Source organism: Eptesicus fuscus, chromosome 12 (genome assembly GCF_027574615.1).
Source record: "Eptesicus fuscus isolate TK198812 chromosome 12, DD_ASM_mEF_20220401, whole genome shotgun sequence".
Lineage (NCBI taxonomy): Eukaryota > Metazoa > Chordata > Mammalia > Chiroptera > Vespertilionidae > Eptesicus > Eptesicus fuscus.
Genome location: NC_072484.1, coordinates 59610899 through 59632164, shown reverse-complemented (window position 1 = coordinate 59632164; position 21266 = coordinate 59610899). Strand labels below are relative to the sequence as shown.

General features: G+C 38.1%; 1 protein-coding gene across 1 annotated transcript in view; it reads right to left on the bottom strand.

The window, feature by feature from the left end:
* ARHGAP28 (Rho GTPase activating protein 28) overlaps positions 1–21266 on the bottom strand; it is a 145391-nt gene that overhangs the window by 40743 nt on the left and 83382 nt on the right. Inside the window, exon 4 of the mRNA XM_028139184.2 lies at positions 2265–2354. Coding sequence (XP_027994985.2) covers positions 2265–2354 — 90 coding nt within the window. The remainder of the gene's footprint in view (positions 1–2264; positions 2355–21266) is intronic.

Below are 21266 nucleotides of genomic sequence, written 5' to 3'. Positions count from 1 at the left end.
GTAAAGAAAATTTTGATGCAGAATAATGAGAGTGGATTTAGATTAAAAACAAACAAACAAACTATAAAGACATAGTAATCAAAATAAACCCTGTATTTATAGATATTTCATGTATCATGAAGGTTCATTTCAGATGTGTAGAAAAAATGAGAGACTGAAAAAAAGATATTTGAGTACCAAACCAAAGTCAGTCACATTGGAGACTGGTACCAAAGAGATTTCTTTTTTCCTGGAACTTTTATTTATCTCATTATCAGCATCAAATCAGTTTTCAGAAAACAAAATGGAAATAAAACCAAAATCTAAGTAATCTTCCCCAGGAAGCTCTATGATTCCAATAAAAGATCTCTTTTACACTATCAAATTTTCAAGAATCCTATTTGCAGACAATAGTACTCAGTAAGGATTTTTAAAATAATGAATGAATGAAGCAACCAATGATATGGAGAAGCTAGCAGAAAAGAATAAAGAAATGAAAAAATATGACTAGCATCGGTCCTATTACAAATAAAATTGTGGTCATGGAACTGCCACGGAAAAGCCTTAAAAACAAGGCCTTTCCAACCAACTTTCTTAGCAACTCAATTGTGCAAACATCCCACTTCAATTTCTGCTTGGTGTGCGCCTGGAACTATGGGCAGTCCTTTGTTGGGGCTCATACAAAACATCTGGGGCGGAAGAGTCAGCTAGGGAGGCCAGACTATGCTAGGAGCTTTCCCATTAACTAGAAGGTGGGGGGAAGGACGGAGGGCTTTAAGCAAGACTTGCAGCTTTGGAAAGATGAATTTGAGGTGTATAAACAAACATCAGGAGATGACTTAAGGAGCTCTTTCAGCAATATGCAAAGATAATGATAAGTTTCTGTACTAAGGAAGTAGTTGTAGGAAAAGAGGGGAGTAGAAATACACTAGAATTACTAAAAATGATACAATCCACAGGTCTTGGTGATGGGCATGTAGAGGGGGAGAGGATAGGTGATGTTGAGACTAACATCTAGATCTTGGGCACCTGGGTATCACCAGCTGAGGCAGAAAATAAAGGATGGTAGGCAAGAACCTAAAGCAGGACTCCCCAGTCACAGGGGTACAGCACAACTGTATTAAGGCATAGTATAGGCAACTACTTACTTCTAGTACTTACCAGAGTTTGTGAATGGCTTACTTTGTTTTAATAAGTACAGCGGAATGGAGTTCATTTTATGAGACATACTCATTTGCATTCCAATGTGGTCTTAAATGGGAAAGTAAGGGCTGAATTTACAGCCAGTTGTTCAGACAGTATGGGTCATTTCTAGTCTATCTATGCCAACACCTGTAGTGTCACTGACAACGTACTCATTAGACAAAAGTCACTCACATTATTTTATGTTTCTTATGTGATCACTGTACAACAAAAGAACTCCATAACCGAAGATCTAAAAACACAACAGAAAAGCTAATTTTCATGGGGATAATACAATTATCTCCCAGAACAATGGGATATACTGGGAGTGTATCATGCATGTGAATGTCAACCATCCAGTATCTCAAAATGGTCAACAGAGGAGAAACTATTGTCCTGCGGGGACATCTGAATGTGCCCCCTCTGTCTGTCTGAAGTGCTGTTCCTGTCCATCAACTTGCCATCAGAGAACCACTGCCTCCTTTAGCAGGAGATCTCACTTCTGGTCCATTGTATCACCCCCCCCCCACCAGAGTATCCGCACAGAGACACCAGTTAAGGGGGAGGTGGGAATGATGATAATTTTAACAAAGAAAAGTACAGGTTCTGTTACTCAAGGCCAAGTGAGTGAGTGTGTATGGAGTGGAGGGTTTGCATGGGTGAGTCTTGAGAGCTAAGGTTGGAAAGCTAGGCAATAGTGGAAAAACTTCAATAAGGATAAGGAGTTTTAACTTATTCTGCAGTTAAAGGAACTTCTGTATTAAGATGGCAGAATTAAGCTAGATCATGTGTGTGAATTCAGCTAAAAGGACCCAAGTTCATAAAATTCCTCCATGCTTGATAGATATAAAGAACACCCTTTGGTTTCTGGCTGCAGTTGTATTAATTTATGAAGTCCTCTTTTAAACTGAAATATATTCAGTCCTCAGTTTTGAGTCTCCTTCCTCCTAATTATTTCAAGGTTCCTGGGTCTACTGGCAGCTGTGGTTTTCTTGCAATCTTATTTACAGTTTTCCTTATCTATTTTGAAGAAACTGCTTCTTTTTGCCTTGAAGTGGCAATTTTGCCCTGACATGCAATTGTCTTGGCATGCGATGACTTACCACAGAGCCACTCCTGGGAAGTGCAAACTTCCCTTCTTCATCCTGGGACCCATCTGACAAGGTAGCACTGTTGAGAGAAGCAGCATCTGGCTAAAGGGAGAAATGAAAGTGCATTCTTATTCGGGCAAATATTTTCTAATGTGTTTGTGCATTCCACTGTGTACATAGTTGGATATGTGTGGCAATCTATGAAGTTACAACTGCCTGAGTCCCAACAATTGAATCAAGCCCTTCAGGGTTCATTATCGTAGCCACCTAAACACCCTCTGACACTGGCCTCTGTGGCAAACGCTTCCATTGCCTACCACAAGCTCTATTTTCCTTAGCAATATCTTGGTTTTGTTCCAGGGATTTGGGTATTAAACTACAGAACTTGATCACCAGGTTCTTTTGCAGCTAAGAGTGATCATGTGACAAGTGTGGCCAATGAGGTGAAAGGGTAATTTACCAAGGGTGCTTCCAGCAAAGCTATGGCTTTCCTGAACAAAAGAGCAAGGTCAGCTTGTGTATGCTCATGATAGCACATGGATGAAAGCCTGGGATTGCCAAGCATCTTGTATGAGTAAGGACAATGGCCACAGGGAAGAATGCCAGAAGGTCATCTGAGGTTGGTCCATGCTAAGGGGCATCATGTAGCTTCTCTGTCACACTTGGACCACATCCCTTTGTGTGAGGCAAAAAAAACTCTTCATTTTCTATTAGATGCAGCCAAACACAAACTTAACTCATCTCATCTTTTTTTTTTTTTTTTAACAGACACTAAAACGACCTTTTTCAGAGATTAAAATTCAGAAGCAATAGCATCAAGTTATTTTTAATTTATAAAGCTGGGACAAAGAAATTTTTGCTTCAGTGTACAATGGCTTTGCTTAAATTTAAGATCTGAATATTCTTTCCTATTACAAAGTTGGATATAATTTATACTTATGAAAACATATAGTTTTATCTTTTTAAAAAACTGTCAGTCATCTTGCTTGACTGTATTTTATAAATTTTCTATAGAAGGCATGCATTAATTTATAAAATGAACAAGACACTTTTTTTTAAAGAAACACATAAAGCACAAGAATATAAGAAATTCAAGTCAAGATGGTGACTTCACAATCACTACATCCCCTCCCACCTCAAATCAATAAAAATGATAGAAAACTATAGATCTATACTTAAATCCTCACCCAAGGATATGTTTTCATTGATTTTAGAAAGAAAAGAAGGGAGAGGGATAGAGAAACATTGATGCGAGAGAGAAACATCAATTGGTTGCCTCTCACACATACTCTGACCTTGGATAGAACCTGCAATCTGGGTATGTGCCCTGACAGAGAATCTAACCTGCACCCTTTGGTACATGGGACGATGCTCCAACCAACCGAGCCACACTGGCCAGGGCAAAAACATATATTTTTTAAAGGAACAGTTATTTAACAGCACTTTAAACCAGTAAAGAATTCTGTAGGATATCAACTGATATTTGTAGATAAAAAGAAAATGGAAAAAAGAAAATGTTGGGCCGGCATGGCTCAGTGGTTGAGTGTTGACCTATGAACCAGGAGGTCACCATTTCGATTCCTGGTCAGGGCACATGCCCAGGTTGCAGGCTTGATCCCCAGTAGGGGGGCATGCAGTAGGCAGCCTATCAGTGATTCTCTCTCATTATTGATGTTTCTCTCTCTCTCTCTCCCTCTCCCTTCCTACACCAATCATAAACCAAAAACTCTGAAGAGAACTGTAGGGGCCTGGAGAACTGCAAATCCACCTGAAAGTGTGCTTCTATCTTATGCCTTGTAGAACCCTTTCCACCCTATGTTTTCATGGATGATGTGTTTGGTGGATCATCTCACTTTCTTGCTATGACAGGATTCTGATACACTAGACTATGGGGGAGGGACTGGGAGTTGAACAGGAGAAAACAACCAGGACCCATAGTCTTGATCAGAAGCTCTCCCTGCACTGGAGGCAAATCCTACAACCTGAGGATACTTGCTGCCACCTGAGGAGACATGTGCACGTCCCTGACCAGATGGTATCCACACGCAGGCAGACATTTCACTGTTTGCACCACTTACTGCCTCACATTCCAAAACCTAACATGTTCTCTACACAGATGTTTACATTTGAATACTAACTAGAGAAAACTAAATATTTATATCTAGTTGATACTGAAATGCTGAAAAAAAATATTTACATGGCAGTCTCTTATTTTTCTTTATGAGCTCAACCACAAGGACCAAAGTTTAGTTGAGAACATCCTCCACTTACAATACACATAAAAAAAACCACCTAGTATTTGTTGTTAAAAAAAAGCAATACAATTTAGTTGTATTTTTTTTGTTCCCCTTTTCTCTCTTAGTATCATTCTTGTCTCTCTTACTTTTTTTTTTCTTTTCTTTTTCTTTTCTGTTATTTCTTTTCTTTCTTTCTGCTCTTTTCCCAAGTTCAGATTCACACTCTTTGTTGTTGTTTTTTTCTTCGTTGTTGTTCTTTCTTTTTACTCTCCCTCTTCCACTCCTATTCCCTAATTTGTCTTTCTCTGGTGGTTACCTTTATTGGAGGTTATTAATATCGTGAATACAATTCTGTTCAGTGCCTTGTCTGTTGTGCCTGGTTGTGTTGTATTTTGTACCTTTAAATCAACGCCAGAGAGAGAAATCTATATAACCAGACATCCGGAGAAGAGAGACCATGGGGAGACAAAGAAACAGCCCCCACAGGAAAGAGAAACAGGCATCACCAGAAAAGGAAGTAAACGATTTAGAGGCAAACAACCTATCAGAGAAAGAATTCAGAGAAATGGTCATAAAGTGGCTGAAAAGGATGGAAGACAAATTCGACAATATGAGTAAGAACCAAGAAGAAATGAAGAAGAACCAAGAAGAAATGAAAAGTGACATCGCTGCTGTAAAGAACTCAATAGAAAGCATCAAGAGTAGACTAGATGAAGCAGAGGACCGCATAAGTGAGCTAGAAGACAAGATGGAAAAAAATACCCAATTACAACAGCTTCTAGAAACAAAAATTAGAAAGATTGAGGAGAGCGTAAGGGAACTTCGGGACAATACAAAACAAAACAACATCAGGATAATAGGGGTGCCAGAAGGAAAGGAAACTGAGCAAGGAATAGAAAACCTGTTTGAAGAAATAATAACAGAAAACTTCCCTGATATAGGGAAGAAAAAACCCACACAAATCCAAGAAGCTCACAGAGTTCCAAGCAAAATGAACCCCAAAAGACCGACGCCAAGGCACATTATAGTTAAGTTGGCAAACACCAACGACAAAGTAAGAATCTTACAAGCGGCCAGAGAGAGACAGACAGTTACATACAAAGGAACCCCCATCAGACTAGCAACTGATTTCTCAACAGAAACTCATCAGGCCAGAAGGGAATGGAATGAAATATACCAAGTCATGCAAAGGAAGGGTCTAAATCCAAGAATACTGTACCCAGCAAGGCTATCAATCAAAATTGAAGGTGAAATCAGGAGCTTCACAGACAAAAAAGGACTAAGGGAGTTTATCACCACCAAACCAGCACTGAAAGAAATGCTAAAGGGTCTGCTGTAAAAAAAAGAAAGAAATAGGAAGCAAAGAAGGTACACAGGGGTATAGAATAAAAATGGCGTCAAATAAGTACCTATCAATAATAACTTTAAATATAAATGGATTGAATGCCCCAATCAAAAGACACAGGGTAACAGACTGGATAAGAAAACAAAACCCAGATATCTGCTGTCTACAGGAAACCCACCTCAAAAAAAAGGATGCATACAGACTGAGAGTAAAGGGATGGAAAAAGGTTTTCCAGGCAAATGGAAATGAAAAAAAAGCTGGGGTTGCAATACTTATATCTGACAAATTAGATCTCAAAGTGAAGGACATAACAAGAGATAATGAAGGCCACTTCATAATACTAAAGGGAGAAATCCAACAAGAAGAAATAACTCTGGTAAACATATATGCACCCAATACAGGAGCACCAAGATACATTAAAAAACTCCTGGAAGATATCAAAGGAGAGATTGACAGTAATACAATCATAGTAGGAGACTTCAATACCCCACTATCACCATTGGACAAATCCTCTAAACAAAAAATCAGCAAAGAAACATCAATCCTAAATGACTCACTAGAACAGATGGAATTAATCGACATCTTCAGAACATTTCACCCCAAAGCCACAGAATATACATTCTTCTCAAGTGCACATGGGTCATTTTCAAAGATAGACCATATGTTAGGACATAGGCAAAGTCTCTCCAAATTCAAGAAGATAGAAATCATATCAAGTATCTTCTCAGATCACAGTGGCATAAAACTGGAAATCAACTACAATAAAAACAACCCAAAGAAATCAAACACTTGGAGACTAAACAGCATGTTATTAAACCATGACTGGGTTACCAAAGACATCAAGGAAGAAATAAAAAACATCATGGCAACAAACGACAATGAAAACACAACAATCCAAAATCTATGGGACACAATGAAAGCAGTCCTGAGAGGGAAGTTCATAGCTCTACAAGCCTACTTCAAAAAACAAGAAACAATGGTAATAAATTACCTAACCCAACAACTCAAAGAGTTAGAGAGAGAGCAACAAGATAAGCCCAGTGTAAGCAGAAGGAAAGAAATAATAAAGATCAGAGCGGAGATAAACGACATAGAGACCAAAGAAACAATACAAAAGATCAACAAAACCAAGAGCTGGTTCTTTGAAAGGATAAACAAGATTGATGGACCTCTAGCCAGGCTCACCAAGAAGCAAAGAGAGAGGACCCAAATAAACAAAATCAGGAATGAAAGGGGTGAAATAACAACAGACCCCGACGAAATACAAAGGATTGTTACAAAATACTACGAACAACTCTATTCCAACAAACTGGACAACCTAGAGGAAATAGACATATTCCTAGAAAAATACAACCTTCCAAAACTCAATCAGGAAGATTCTAAACAGCTCAACATGCCAGTAACTATGGAAGAAATTGAAGCAGTCATCAAAAAGCTTCCGGCAAACAAAAGCCCGGGGCCAGATGGCTTCACAGGAGAGTTTTATCAAACTTTCAAGGAAGAACTAAAACCTATCCTCCTCAGACTATTCCAAAAAATTCAAGAGGAAGGAACACTTCCAAGCTCCTTCTATGAAGCCAGCATCACCCTAATACCAAAACCAGATAAAGACAACTCAATGAAAGAGAATTACAGGCCAATATCCCTCATGAACATTGATGCCAAAATCCTCAATAAAATTCTAGCAAATCGGCTCCAGCAGTACATCAGAAAGATCATACACCATGACCAAGTAGGATTTATTCCAGGAATGCAAGGATGGTACAATATCCACAAATCAATAAACGTGATACATCACATAAACAAATTGAGAGATAAAAATCACATAGTCATATCAATAGATGCAGAAAAAGCATTTGACAAAATCCAACACCCTTTCTTGATAAAAACTCTCAACAAGGTGGGAATAGAAGGCTCATACCTCAACATAATAAAAGCTATTTATGATAAACCCACAGCAAACATCATACTCAATGGGCAAAAACTAAAACCATTTCCCCTAAGAACAGGAACAAGACAGGGATGCCCACTCTCACCACTTCTATTTGACATAGTACTGGAAGTATTAGCTATCGCAATTAGGCAAGAAGAAGAAATAAGAGGCATCCAAATTGGAAAAGAAGAAGTGAAGCTGTCCTTATTTGCAGATGACATGATATTGTACATAAAAAACCCAAAAGATTCCATCAAAAAACTAATAGACTTAATAAATGAATTCGGCAATGTAGCGGGATACAAAATTAACGCCAAGAAATCTATGGCTTTTCTATACACCAATAATGAACTTACAGAAAGAGAGACTAAAAAAGCAATCCCATTTACCATCGCACCAAAAAAATTAAGATACCTAGGAATAAACTTAACTAAGGAGGTAAAAGACCTATACGCAGAAAACTACAGGACACTGAAAAAAGAGATAGAGGAAGACGTAAACAGATGGAAGAACATACCATGTTCCTGGATTGGTAGAATCAACATCATTAAAATGTCCATACTACCCAAAGCAATCTACAGATTCAATGCACTCCCCATCAAAATACCAACAGCATATTTCACAGACCTAGAAAGAACTCTCCAAAAATTCATCTGGAATAAAAAAAGACCCCGACTAGCCTCAGCAATTCTCAGAAAGAAGAATAAAGTAGGTGGGATCTCAATACCCGATTTCAAGCTGTATTACAAAGCCACTGTTCTCAAAACAGCCTGGTACTGGCACAAGAACAGACATATTGATCAATGGAACAGAATAGAGAACCCAGATATCGACCCAAACCACTATGCTCAATTAATATTTGACAAAGGAGGCATGAACATACAATGGAGTCAAGACAGTCTCTTCAATAAATGGTGTTGGGAAAACTGGACAGATACATGCAAAAAAATGAAACTAGATCACCAACTTACACCATACACAAAAATAAACTCAAAATGGATACAGGACTTAAACATAAGACGGGAAACCATAAAAATACTAGAGGAATCCACAGGCAACAAAATCTCAGACATATGCCACAAGAACTTCTTCACTGACACTGCCCCTAGGGCAATGGAAGCTAAAGAGAAAATTAACAAATGGGATTACATCAAAATAAAAAGCTTTTTTACAGCAAAAGAAACCATCAACAAAACAACAAGAAAGCCCACTGCATGGGAAAACGTATTTGCAAATGCTATCACTGATAAAGGTTTAATCTCCAACATCTACAGGCAGCTTATGCAACTCAATAAGAGGAAGATAAATGATCCAATAAAAAAATGGGCAACAGACCTAAACAGAATATTTTCAAAAGAAGACAGAAGGAAGGCCAAGAGACACATGAAAACATGTTCAAAGTCACTTATTATCCGAGAGATGCAAATCAAAACAACAATGAGGTACCATCTCACACCTGTCAGAATGGCTAGCATCAACAAATCAACAAACAACAAGTGTTGGCGAGGATGCGGAGAAAAAGGAACCCTCGTGCACTGCTGGTGGGAATGCAGACTGGTGCAGCCACTGTGGAGAACAGTATGGAGTTTCCTCAAAAAACTGAAAATGGAACTCCCATTTGACCCAGTAATCCCACTCCTGGGAATATATCCGAAGAAACTAGAAAAACCAATCAGAAAGGATATATGCACCCCTATGTTCATAGCAGCACAATTTACAATAGCTAAGATTTGGAAACAGCCTAGGTGCCCGTCAGCAGATGAGTGGATCGGAAAACTGTGGAACATCTACACAATGGAATACTATGCTGCCATAAAAAAGAAGGAATTCTCATCATTTGCAGCAACCTGGATGGAATTGGAGAACATTATGCTAAGTGAAATAAGCCAGTCAATGAAAGAAAAATACCACATGATCTCACTCATTTAGGGATAGTAAAGACCATTATAAAGTGGTGAACAAAAAGATAGATACAGAGACAGTAAAGCATCAAACAGACTTTCAAAGTACAGGGGGAAAGTTTGGGAAAGGTGGGGGAGTTATGAAATCAAACGAAGGACTTGTATGCATGCATATAAGCATAAACAATGGACGCAAAACTCTGGGGGGGGAGGGCATGTGTGGGTGTGGGGTGGGGGGGGGGTAATAGTAAGATATGTACACATATAATACCTCAATAAAAATATTAAAAAAAAAAAAAAAAAAAAAGCAATACAATTTAGTTATTCTTTATTTATGCAATTAGTCCTTGTTGATTTTAAGAGCTACGATTGATGGAGCTGTGGGTATCTGTGTTTGCCAAAAATATGAATTACGTTGCATCTTTACCCAAGAGAAATGAAAATATACAAATCTTCATATTACATAAATATTCATGGAAGCATTACTCATAATAGCTCAAACCTTGAAACAACCCAAATGTCCATCAACAGGTAGTATATTTATGCAATGAAATATCATTAGTAATAATAATACCGAACTTTTAATACAAGCAAGAAATAGATTAATCTAAAAATTATTTTGAGTAAAAGAAGCCAGTACAAAAGTGCCTATTATATTTATAACTAGAGGCCCGATGCATGAAGATTTGTGCAAGAATGGGCCTTCCTTCTCCTGGCTGCCAGCACTGCCTTCACTCCGGCCGGGAGCTGCCTTTTTGCTCCGGCCCAGAGCCGCCTTTCTGCCTTCCCAGGCTGCCCAGAGGCCCGGAGCAGCTGAGGTGTTATAGAACGCCTGCATCGCTGCTATCTTTGTTGGGTTAATTTACATTCTCACTCCTGATTGGCTGGTGATCATCACAAAGGTACGGTCAATTTGCACCTTACTCTTTTATTAGTATAGATTCCATTTATATGAAAGGTGAAACCAACTTAAGGTACCGTATTTTCCGGCATATAAGACAACTTTTTAACCCAGGAAAATCTTCTATACGCCCAGTCGTCTTATACACCGGAAAATACGGGTATTAGAAATCACAACCAGGCTCGCCTCTGCAGGAGTGGGAGGACAATAGACTGAAAAGGGTCTAAGGGAAATTTCTGGAGGATAGAAATGTTCAATATTTTGGCTGATTGTGGTTGCTTGGGTGCAAACATTTGTTAAAACAACTTAATTATATACCTAAAGTGTATGCAGTTATTGTTTGTGAATTATACCTCATTAAAAGGAACACATCAGAATAATTTGATTCCTTACAATAACTGAATTCTTATCTTCACAGTGATTTATGGATCACTGCTATGAGTTAAGAACCTATACCTACCTATACTACTGAGTACATCAGAGACAAAAAAAAGTCGTTCTTGGGAAATAAGGATAATCTTGCTAAAATTTATAAAAAGCTTGAGACCAGCTAAAAATAATACAATAACAACCAAGAAAAAATTACTAATTTGAACATAAAGAAGAAATCTAGAACACAAAGCAAATAAACTAACATGATAAAAAATTGTGGGATATTGAAATCCAATTCAAGCAAAGTAACAACCATTTAATCTGTGTTCTAGAGGGGTGGGACATAGAAAATGTGGGAAAAATGAAGACATAACAGAAGACAATCCCCAAAAACTGAAGAGAGAAAACGGTTCTCAGATGGAAAAAGAATCACTGATTTGTGACCAGAATGAATGAAATAAAGGGCAGATACTTGTGAAACTTCAGAACTACAGATTTCTTATTTTTTAATGAAAATGAACTTCTAATTGTAGCTATAAGTCATGCAACTTAGTGATAAAATTATGTTGCTTTAATATCAGACATCCTGACTATATTTTGCAATGATTTATAAATGAATAGCAAGAATAGGCAGTTTTTTTCATTTATAAGATTGAAAATACATTAGATTATCTCACAAGCACATATGACCTACACAAATATTTCATTCTCAGTCACAGAACACTGGAGACGCTCTGGTTTTCATTAAGCAGGAAGTGTATTTGGAGTCTATTCTGACAGTCATGGGCTGCTTTGTAGGTCTCTTGCTTATGCTCTAAGATTTTTAACTGCATTTTCAATACAATGGCATTCCCCAAAATAATATGAAAATATTCTATTCCCTGACGAAAGTCAACTTTTGCAAAATTAAATATAAAGGATGTTAATAAAATCATAAACATTTATATGAGACCTTAGAAACTTTTATTTTTCATCTTGCTTCTCTGTATTTTCTTTCTCCGAAAGTATATGTATTGCATTAACAACAAAAACACATACCTATACTGAAGTGGGAACAATGCTAAGGAGGCACTACAAGAAAACTTAGGTGAGGATGGAGGACTAAGGGTGCACCACTCCCAATCACTCAAAATTAGAGTGGAAAGTAAAAAGTAAGTAATTTATTATATAACTGTACAGAAATTCTCAGACTCAGAACAGCATAAGACAATCTTGCTGGCAAGGAAAGAACAGATCCACAAAAAGCAAATAGACAAATAAACAACAAAGCTCAGAGTGAAAATTTTAAAGGGCAGTAAGGGGCCCCAGGGTAATGGCCAGGATAACTTCCTGTAAAGTGTTTTCTGAACAGAGGGGCCAGGCTAACCTCCCAGCAGCCCCTTTATACTGAACAGCAGGCAGCAGCTATGTATGAACCCAAGAAAGACACTCTGAATGAAGTAAGCTACCTGCCTTGGTAAGATGTCCAGTGCTGGGACCAAAGAAGACTTTCATTTAATCAGGTCTCTCTGAACCTCCACAAAAGACATGGATGGGAAAATAAAAGGAAAACATCAGCTTTGTCTAGGAGAGAAAATGAAGTCATTCACTGTTCTCCCTTTGGCACTAAAGATGTGTGTGTGTGTGTGTGTGTGTGTGTGTGTGTGTGTGTGTGTGTGTGAGAGAGAGAGAGAGAGAGAGAGAGGTGTATATATGTGTATGTGTGTGTGCAGTGTGTATCTGTGTGTACTAATGCATGTGCTGTTAAGCTCACTTCTATTCATGCACGGTTCTCATACTTGCTTGACTTATACAGGATCCAAAGTTTTTCCTCTTACTCAAAAAAGAGTTAATTGGGAAAATAGCTATACAGTGACACGAAATCATATAGCAGTGACATACCCTAAGTCAGTGGTCGGCAAACTGTGGCTCGTGAGCCACATGTGGCTCTTTGGCCCCTTGAGTTTTTAGCAAAGGCCAGCTTAGGAGTACCCTAATTAAGTTAATAACAATGTACCTACCTATATAGTTTAAGTTTAAAAAATTTGGCTCTCAAAAGAAATTTCAATCGTTGTACTGTTGATATTTGACTCTGTTGACTAATGAGTTTGCCGACCACTGCCCTAAGTCATTAATTAATCAACCCACTTCATTAATAAATATAAACTAATCACCAAAGATCACCAGTCATTGGAGAAAATCAACATTAAAAAGTCAGCCATGGAGAAAATTAATATCCTGAAAAGACATATAGTGATATAAACACTCTGGGAGAAAGAGATAATTGAGAGACAAGAAGGCAGCTTATAATGATTTAAAATTTTCAGAGGGATTTGAGAGGCTATTATATCCATAAATCAGGAATTACCTATAACAATAAAGGGGAAATCAGTAAAAAAGGAAGAGTTCTTTTTAATTAACAAATAATTGAGTTTAAAAGTTAATAGCAGTTAAATTATAACCACTCAGGGCAAATATTAGAATTAGGGATCTACAAAATGATGTCGACAAAATCTTTGTTGTTAGCATACAAAACAAACAGAAAAAAAAGACATGTAAAATGTAAAAGAAATCTTAGGAGATATGAGTTTAATGCAAGCAATGAAATGAAAAATAGAGAAAATTAGAAAAATAAAATAGAAAAATGATGGGAATAGAATGTTCAGAACTGAAGGGAACATTTTTCAGAAACAAAAAACTGAGTGCTGATAAGAATGAAAAAAAATATTTCATATCCTGATGGCAGTCCAGGTCTCCAACAAAAATGATAAACCTAAAAAGCTTCCAGAAATATGAAAATGAAAGCAGGATATAAACACTAGAATAAGATTTAGAGAGGCATCAGACTTCTCAACAATAACATTATATGTAAAAGCAAATAGATTAATATTTACAAATATCTTAAAGAAACTGACTTAAGGCCTAGCATTTTGATACTCATCAAGTTAGGATTTAAGCTTTGTAGATGTGAAATTTTAGTATCCAGAGATATTTCTTGCCAGATATGCTGAAAGGATAAAAGGTCCAATCTGGAGGAAATGGCAGCAGAGTAAGTGAATGCTGCACGGACATGCTCTCAGGAACAAACTGGAATTACAACTAAAATACAGAAAAACTTCCAGAATAATCAACAGAAGACTTGCAGGAGAGAACCCTGATACCCGAGGACCTAAAGTAGAAACTGCATAGATACAGCAACTGAAGTTCCAGAGAAATATCTCAGCTATGGGGGGTTGCCACTGAGAACTCTGGGATGTAATCCCCAAGCTGGGCCCCCCAGCAGAGAGCACCACACCTGAGAAGGGTACCCCCATAACATCTGGCTATGAAAAGCAGTGGGGTTGCTGGCTGCCAGGGAGTGACAAATGAAAATTCAGGTATCCTCTTAAAGAGCCAACACACAAAATTCGCTGTGGAGCTGCCTACCTTGTGCTCTGCAGAGGGAGGGCAGAGTGGACAGGAGCTGTGTGAGTAGAAGCCAGGATTGGGCACTTGGGGTGGGGGGAGCGGGGGCGGTTAGAGCTCAGAAGGCAGACACTCCCAGTTTCCTGGGCGGAGTCATTTCCACATGCAGCAGAGGACATCTTTAGCACACAGACATTTGCCTTGCTTTGAGGGAAGACAGTTGACCACCCTATTGGAAAACACCTTGCCCTAAGGCCACTTAAGAGACTAAAAATAACAATTAGCCTCCAGGCAGAAGCAACTGCCCTACTCTGTTGAAAAAACTCTGGCCACACCTGAGGATGATTGCCTGGGGGGCAATTCAAGTGGAATGCTATAGACAGAGGTGGTCTCTGGAGACTTTGACTCTATGCCTGATCTAATGAGTCAGAAACAGCCTTTAACACTGTCCTGCACTAGAGATTGAGAGGCAAAGAGGATCTACCTAATACACAGTCACAAACTCAAAAACAGCCAAAATGAGGAGACAAAGAAACAACCCCCAAATGAAAGAACTAGAGTATTCTTCAGAAGAAGAGATAAATGAAGCAGAGATAAAAAATTTATCTGAAACAGAGTTCAGAGTGATGATGGTAAAGATGCTCAACAGAATGAAAAAAGAGATAGTAACAAAAGAACAGTCTGAGATAAAGAATGACATAACACAAATAAAGAATACATTGGAAGGAATACACAGCAGATTAGGGGAAGTGGAGGAACGAATCAGTAAATTAGAAGACAAGATTGAAAAAAATCATTCAATCAGAGAATCAAAAAAAAACACCACACACAACAATTAAAAAACAGGAGGACAGCTTAAGGGAGCTATGGGACAATGTGAAATGTAACAATATTCAAATAGCAGGTAGGCCAGAAGAGGCAGAAAGGGAGAAAAGGATAGAGAACGTGTTTGAAGAAATAATGGCAGAAAACTTCCCTAACATGGTAAAGGAAAAAGTCACACAAGTTCAGTAGGCACAGAGAACCCCAAGCAAGAAGAACCCAAACAGGCCTATGTGCAGACACATCATCATAATTAAAATGCCAAAAATTAAAGACAATGAGAGAATCTTAAAGGCAGCAAGAGAAAAGCAAACTGTTACATACAAAGGAGTTCCCATAAGGCTGACAACTGATTTCTCATCAGAAACTCTATAGGCCAGAAGGGAATGGCATGAAATACTCAAGGTAACAGAAAGCAAGGATCTGAAATCAAGATTACTTTAGCAAGGCTATCATTCAGAATAGATGGTGAAATAAAGAGCTTCCCAGACCAAAAAAAAAAATAAGGCTAAAGGAGTACATCACCACCAAGCCAGCATTTACAAGAAATGCTAAAGAGACTGCTGTAATGAGAAGAAGAAACAGAGAGAAACCTAGCCATACAGAATTAAAGTGGCAATAAATAAGGACCTATCAATAATAAACCTAAATGTAAATGGATTAAATGCTCCAATCAAAAGGCATAGGATAGCTGAATGGATACAAAAACATGACCCAACTATATGCTGTCTACAAGAGACCCACCTTAGAACAAAAGACACATATAGGATGAGAGTGAAGAGATGGAATTTTTTTTTCCATGCAAATAGAAAAGAAAAAAAGCTGGAGTAGCAATACTCTTATTGGACAAAATAGACTTTAAAACTAAGGCCATCACAAGAGACAACAAAGATCACTACATAATACTAAAGGGATCGATCCAACAAGATGATATAACCCTGGTAAACAACATATATGTACCCAATATAGGAGCACCTAAATATATATAAAAAAAAACTTCTAGAAGGCTTTAATGGAGAGATGGACAACAATACAGTCATAGTAGGGGACTTTAACACCCCGCTTTACTGGGTAGATCTTCCAGACAAAAACTTAATAGGAAACAGTGACTCTAAAGGACACACTGGATCAGATGGATTTAATTGGGCACAGAATATTTCACCCCAAAGCAGCAGAATACACATTCTTCTCAAGTGCACAGGATCATTTACAAAGATAGACCACATGTTAGGACAGAGATTTACTCCATACTTCTGTGCTCTTACTAGCTGTCTCTGGTTATTCCTGCTGCGATATCTGTAACTGCATTATCGTTCAATAAATTCTTATTTCGAAAAAAAAAATAAAAGGTACAATCTGCTAAGATGTAACATTTTGTAATATATGTGATTATGCAAATTAATACTTTTACTATTCTCTGAAGTCATTCTGTGATGCTAGGTCTCCTCCTCCTTCTGTGAGAAAGACCAGTACAACTGACCTACAACAGGAGTTGGAACTGCCCGGTCACTTATATCTTCAAAGTCAGTTGTACTTGCTTTCTCATCCTATAAACTTGTGAGCAGTTCAGGGTGTGGCTGGAGTGAAACTTAAGATGTTCTCTTCCATCTCAGGGAGAAGATGTGTTTGGCACTACACTGGCCCCTTGATTTACCTTTAAAAGAAGGGGATAAGACCTTCAAGAAATTGAAATAAAAGTGATAAAATAAAAGTGATGAAAGAGAAAAGAAATAAAATAAATCCAGACTACTCATGAGAGTCTATGGCTAGGTGTGGGGGTGTCAGTGTGGCTTAAGGCCTAACTTAAGGCCCACTGTTAAGTGTTGCCTTGACCACTGGAAAATTTGGGAAGGCCATAAGTGACCTAACCACAACTTCCCCTCCCATTCTGCTCCCCCAGATAAGGTACTCCAGCCAGACAAAGATCCTTATCCAGGGAACCAGACATAGTTCCTCATTATCCCTGAGTGGTGGGTTTCAGTTCCTTGCCAGCTGTGAAATTATACAAACAAGCCAATCACATCCTCTCATGGGAACCAGGCAGCACCTCACTCTTGTTACTGCTAAGCCTACCTCCTGCAGCCCTTCTTGTTCACTCTGCTCCAGGTGCACTCCACGTGTGGCTGTGTGTGGTGTGTGGTGTCCTCCTTCCCCAGGCTGTGAGAATAGGTGACTAATAAGATGCTGTCGATCTTATCTGTCCAGTGTCAGGTGTCATGTGTTCAACCACCTCTATTAACCTATTCTCAGGGCAGGAAACCCTCCCTTACCTATGAGGTGCAGAGGAGGCAATCAAAATGTAGGGAGAGTTAGTAAATGTAGGGGTAATGTCTCACAGGAACCCATTATTTGGAAACATATTAGTGTCTACTCTGCTCCTCCTCTGGCGGAGGGGAGAGGCAGTGGCTGCTGTGAAGAAAAACCGGGCAGGCAGAGAAGAACAAATAACCCTGAGGCAAGTTCCTGGTTGGAAGTGAGGTATCCAGGACTTTTTGCACTGTGGGCACAACATGAAACCAGAGGACACCTTCTTCCAGCCCAACAGAAAACTGAAAAACCTCTGACTGGAAAGAGCACTCTTATGAGAAATACAATGAGAAAAAAAAATTAGAGACAACTTCTACAAAAAAGGATTGTTCACAGCTGCAATTGCTCAGACTCCACCTCCAGACCTTGGCTTACTCTCAGTCACAGAAGGGCAGCCAGAACACAAACTGGCCACAAGCAAACCCTACAGCAGACTTTCAGAAGGGACCAGGAGTAACCCATGAGTGAGTCCCCCATGCAAAATATGCAGAAGATGAAAATAAATTGTATAGAGACCAAGCATCATTCTCGTCATCTTCTTCATCAGATCAGAGGTGGTACAGGGATTATTCATAGAATAGTAAAGAATCCCCCTTCTGCTAGGAAGGGAGAAAAGCAGAGCTAGCAAGAAGAAAACATATTGAAGTATAAGAGGAAAGTCTCCCACTGCAAATTTTCTGCAGCCCTGAGTCCAAGTGGAGAAAGATATCAGTAAACCCATGACCTCCTACTTTTCCTACTCGGGACGCACCACTTCAATAAGAGGACCAGCTTCACACCAAGCGGTACAGATCATGGCATGGATTCATCTCACAAAAGTAAAGCCTTCTACTGAGATAGCTTTACTGACAGTTATAAACTCAGGTGAGCTCTCTTTGAAACTCTACTAAAACGAACAAGGAGTGCTCTAATGAAGTATCTCCCGCCCTGTGACACAGTGACAACTATCTACCTCCTGTGCCAGACAGTGCACCTTGCACCTTTCCCCACTTAGTGCAATATGTTTAAGATGCTATCATGCTACTCCCGCCCTCCCCAAATATTTATATTTAGAAAATAACTGAAATTTCAAAATATGTCTTATGGTGAGAATTATCAATTAATATTGAAAGCTACATGGAGGGTAGCGTAAGATTTTCCATTATGCGCTCAGCAAAGAGAACAAAATTTTAACTGATGATGTACCCCCCCATTTTGCCTTATGGTTGTGGCTGTAGCTGCAGCTGTGGCTGTTTTTGATGTTGTAGGTACAGGTAGGCCATATAGTTATTTGTGGTTTTAACTAGTTAATTATTCATTCCTGAGTTTAAGAGTCTTCTTTTTCTTGTTATAAGCAGGCATTTTTCTCAAGTGTTCCTGATTGCATTGAAATAATTACTGTTTTCTAAACTGCTTACTCTTAACTCCCCTTGCTTATCTTACCAGTAGACCATTTCTGGAGGGAATTGCTGATATCCCTTCTTCATCCAGGGTCGCATCCAAAAGAGGAGTTGCGATACAACAAAAATCATCTGGCTATTGAAAAAAATGAGAGTGCATTTTTATTCAGGTATATTCTCCCAAATGTCATTGTGCATTTAGTTTTGTGTTTTGCATAATATGTATATATTCCGACATATTTGTGGAGCTATATATACATATGACCGCCTTGCACTGATCATTGCATTTAGCCATGATCAGCCAGTACCTGCCAGGATGATGTTTTTTAAGGAATTTTTTTGTCCAACTAAAAAAAAAATTTGATTTCCCAGGCTCCCTTACAACTAAAGATGATCATATAACAGTTCTGGGCAACAGGTGGTACATGGAATTCTACCACATCAGATTTCCAGGAAAGCAGGTCAGAGGGACAGAAGCCATTGGTACAAGTTCCAGGAACTGTCAGGAACACTAACATGGTGTGGCCAAACCAACTTGTAAGCAAAAGGATGAAGGCCACATATGAAACACAAATAGAAATGTAGATGGAAGCTGGGTCAATGCTAAGAAAAAGAATCATCTACCTTTAGCTTCTTAAAGAGAGAAAAACAAATCTATATTTGCATAACTCATGCTTTCTTGGGTTTTCCATTACATGCAGTCAAATGTGTATATGTATATACATTATTTAAAACAGAATGTATGACCACATTTATACAGTCAATTATAAGTCAGTATCACCTTTACCAGTTGTTTATCAATTATGAAAGTGGAAATAAATTAGACTGACAATTTTTCTCAAATGTTACTGAAAGAAATATTAGGTTCACATCTTCTGAATATTACAAAAATGTATCTAGGCACTGGAATTCTGTTCATGATGAAGAAGACTGTAGACCTTGTGTTATGTGTCCAGAGGTTGATTTAGTATTTGTGACTTAGTATATAATGGCTCTACCAAAACAAGGGTTAAATATTCTATTACTTTATGGTCAGAACTCCATTGAAAATAAAATTTATTGTATATTTAATGAAATAATAAAATTTTATTTGGACCCATAGAAATAGTCATAATTTACCTTGCTTGACTATATTTTCTAAGCTTCTAGTAAAGATTATATATTACTTTTATAATAAAGGAAAATATTTTTTGAAAGAAACAAATACTACTGAAGAATTAGCATAGGAGAGTTGGATCAAGATAGCGAATTATATATACTACTTTCGGGTCTCCCTGTAAATCACTCAAAATGTCAAAAGAGATACCTTTTTCAAAGAGTAGATCTAGAAACCACTAAACATTTCCATTAGTAGAAGAGAACTGTTGAATGTTCCTGGAAGATTAAAAGCAAGCAAGAATGGTTTGATAAGAATAGAGGAAAACCTCAGGCTGAAAAAAGGTACTGGAAGCTTTTAAAAAAAACTACAAAGCTTCCATAGGAGGAAAATGTGCAGAAGGTGAATGCTGATCCAGAAAAAAGGTACATGTCAAGAATGAAAATAGCCCTGGCTCAGTGGATAGAGCGACGGCCTGCACAGCGAATGGTCAAAGGTTCAGTTCCCAGTCATGGGCACATGGCTGGGTTGCAGGTTTGATCCTCAGCCCCCAGGCAAGTCAAGGGCAAGGAGAGCCTATGATAAACTAACAAAATGACCGTTAAATCTTTTTAAATAAATGAAAGGCAGAAGTAGTCATATAACCATGGAAAATTACTAACATAAAAAATGAAGTTGAAGGGATATCAAGAAAGGCAGATGACACACACACACACAAACAAAGCTTGGAATATAGGAGAACATTTAAGAGAAACAGCAGTTCAATCCAAACAATACAGCAATCATCTAACAGAATTCCAAAAGGAGACAACTGAGAAAATGAACGGAATCAATACTTGTTTTAAATGTTAGAAGAAAATATGTAGAACCTGAAGAATGAATGAGCTCTCAGATTGCAAGAGCTCAGTTATTAGTAACCAGGATGCATTTTTCAAAATGGTAAAACAGGTAGAAGTTCAAGGTTCCAATGATAAAAACAAAATTTAAAAAGCTTCCACACCTGCATATAAAGAAATGAGATTGATATAGATATTGCTGCAATGATGCAGGAGAGAAGATACTGGACAAATATCTCTGAAATTCTGAAGAAAAATTATTTTGAGCATAGGATTCTATGTGCAAAAAAATGAAGAGAACAACTAGTATAATCTACATATCTATCTGTCAAATCACTGAGTTTATATCTCCACTAGGTAAGTTTGTTAGGTCAAATTCATATGCCTAAGATTAATGCAAAATTACCCTATGAAAATTATGTTAAAGTTTCATTAAGAAAGCAAAATGGAAAATTTTAGGTAATCTATTAATGTAGATAAATGATGCCAAAAACAACAAAA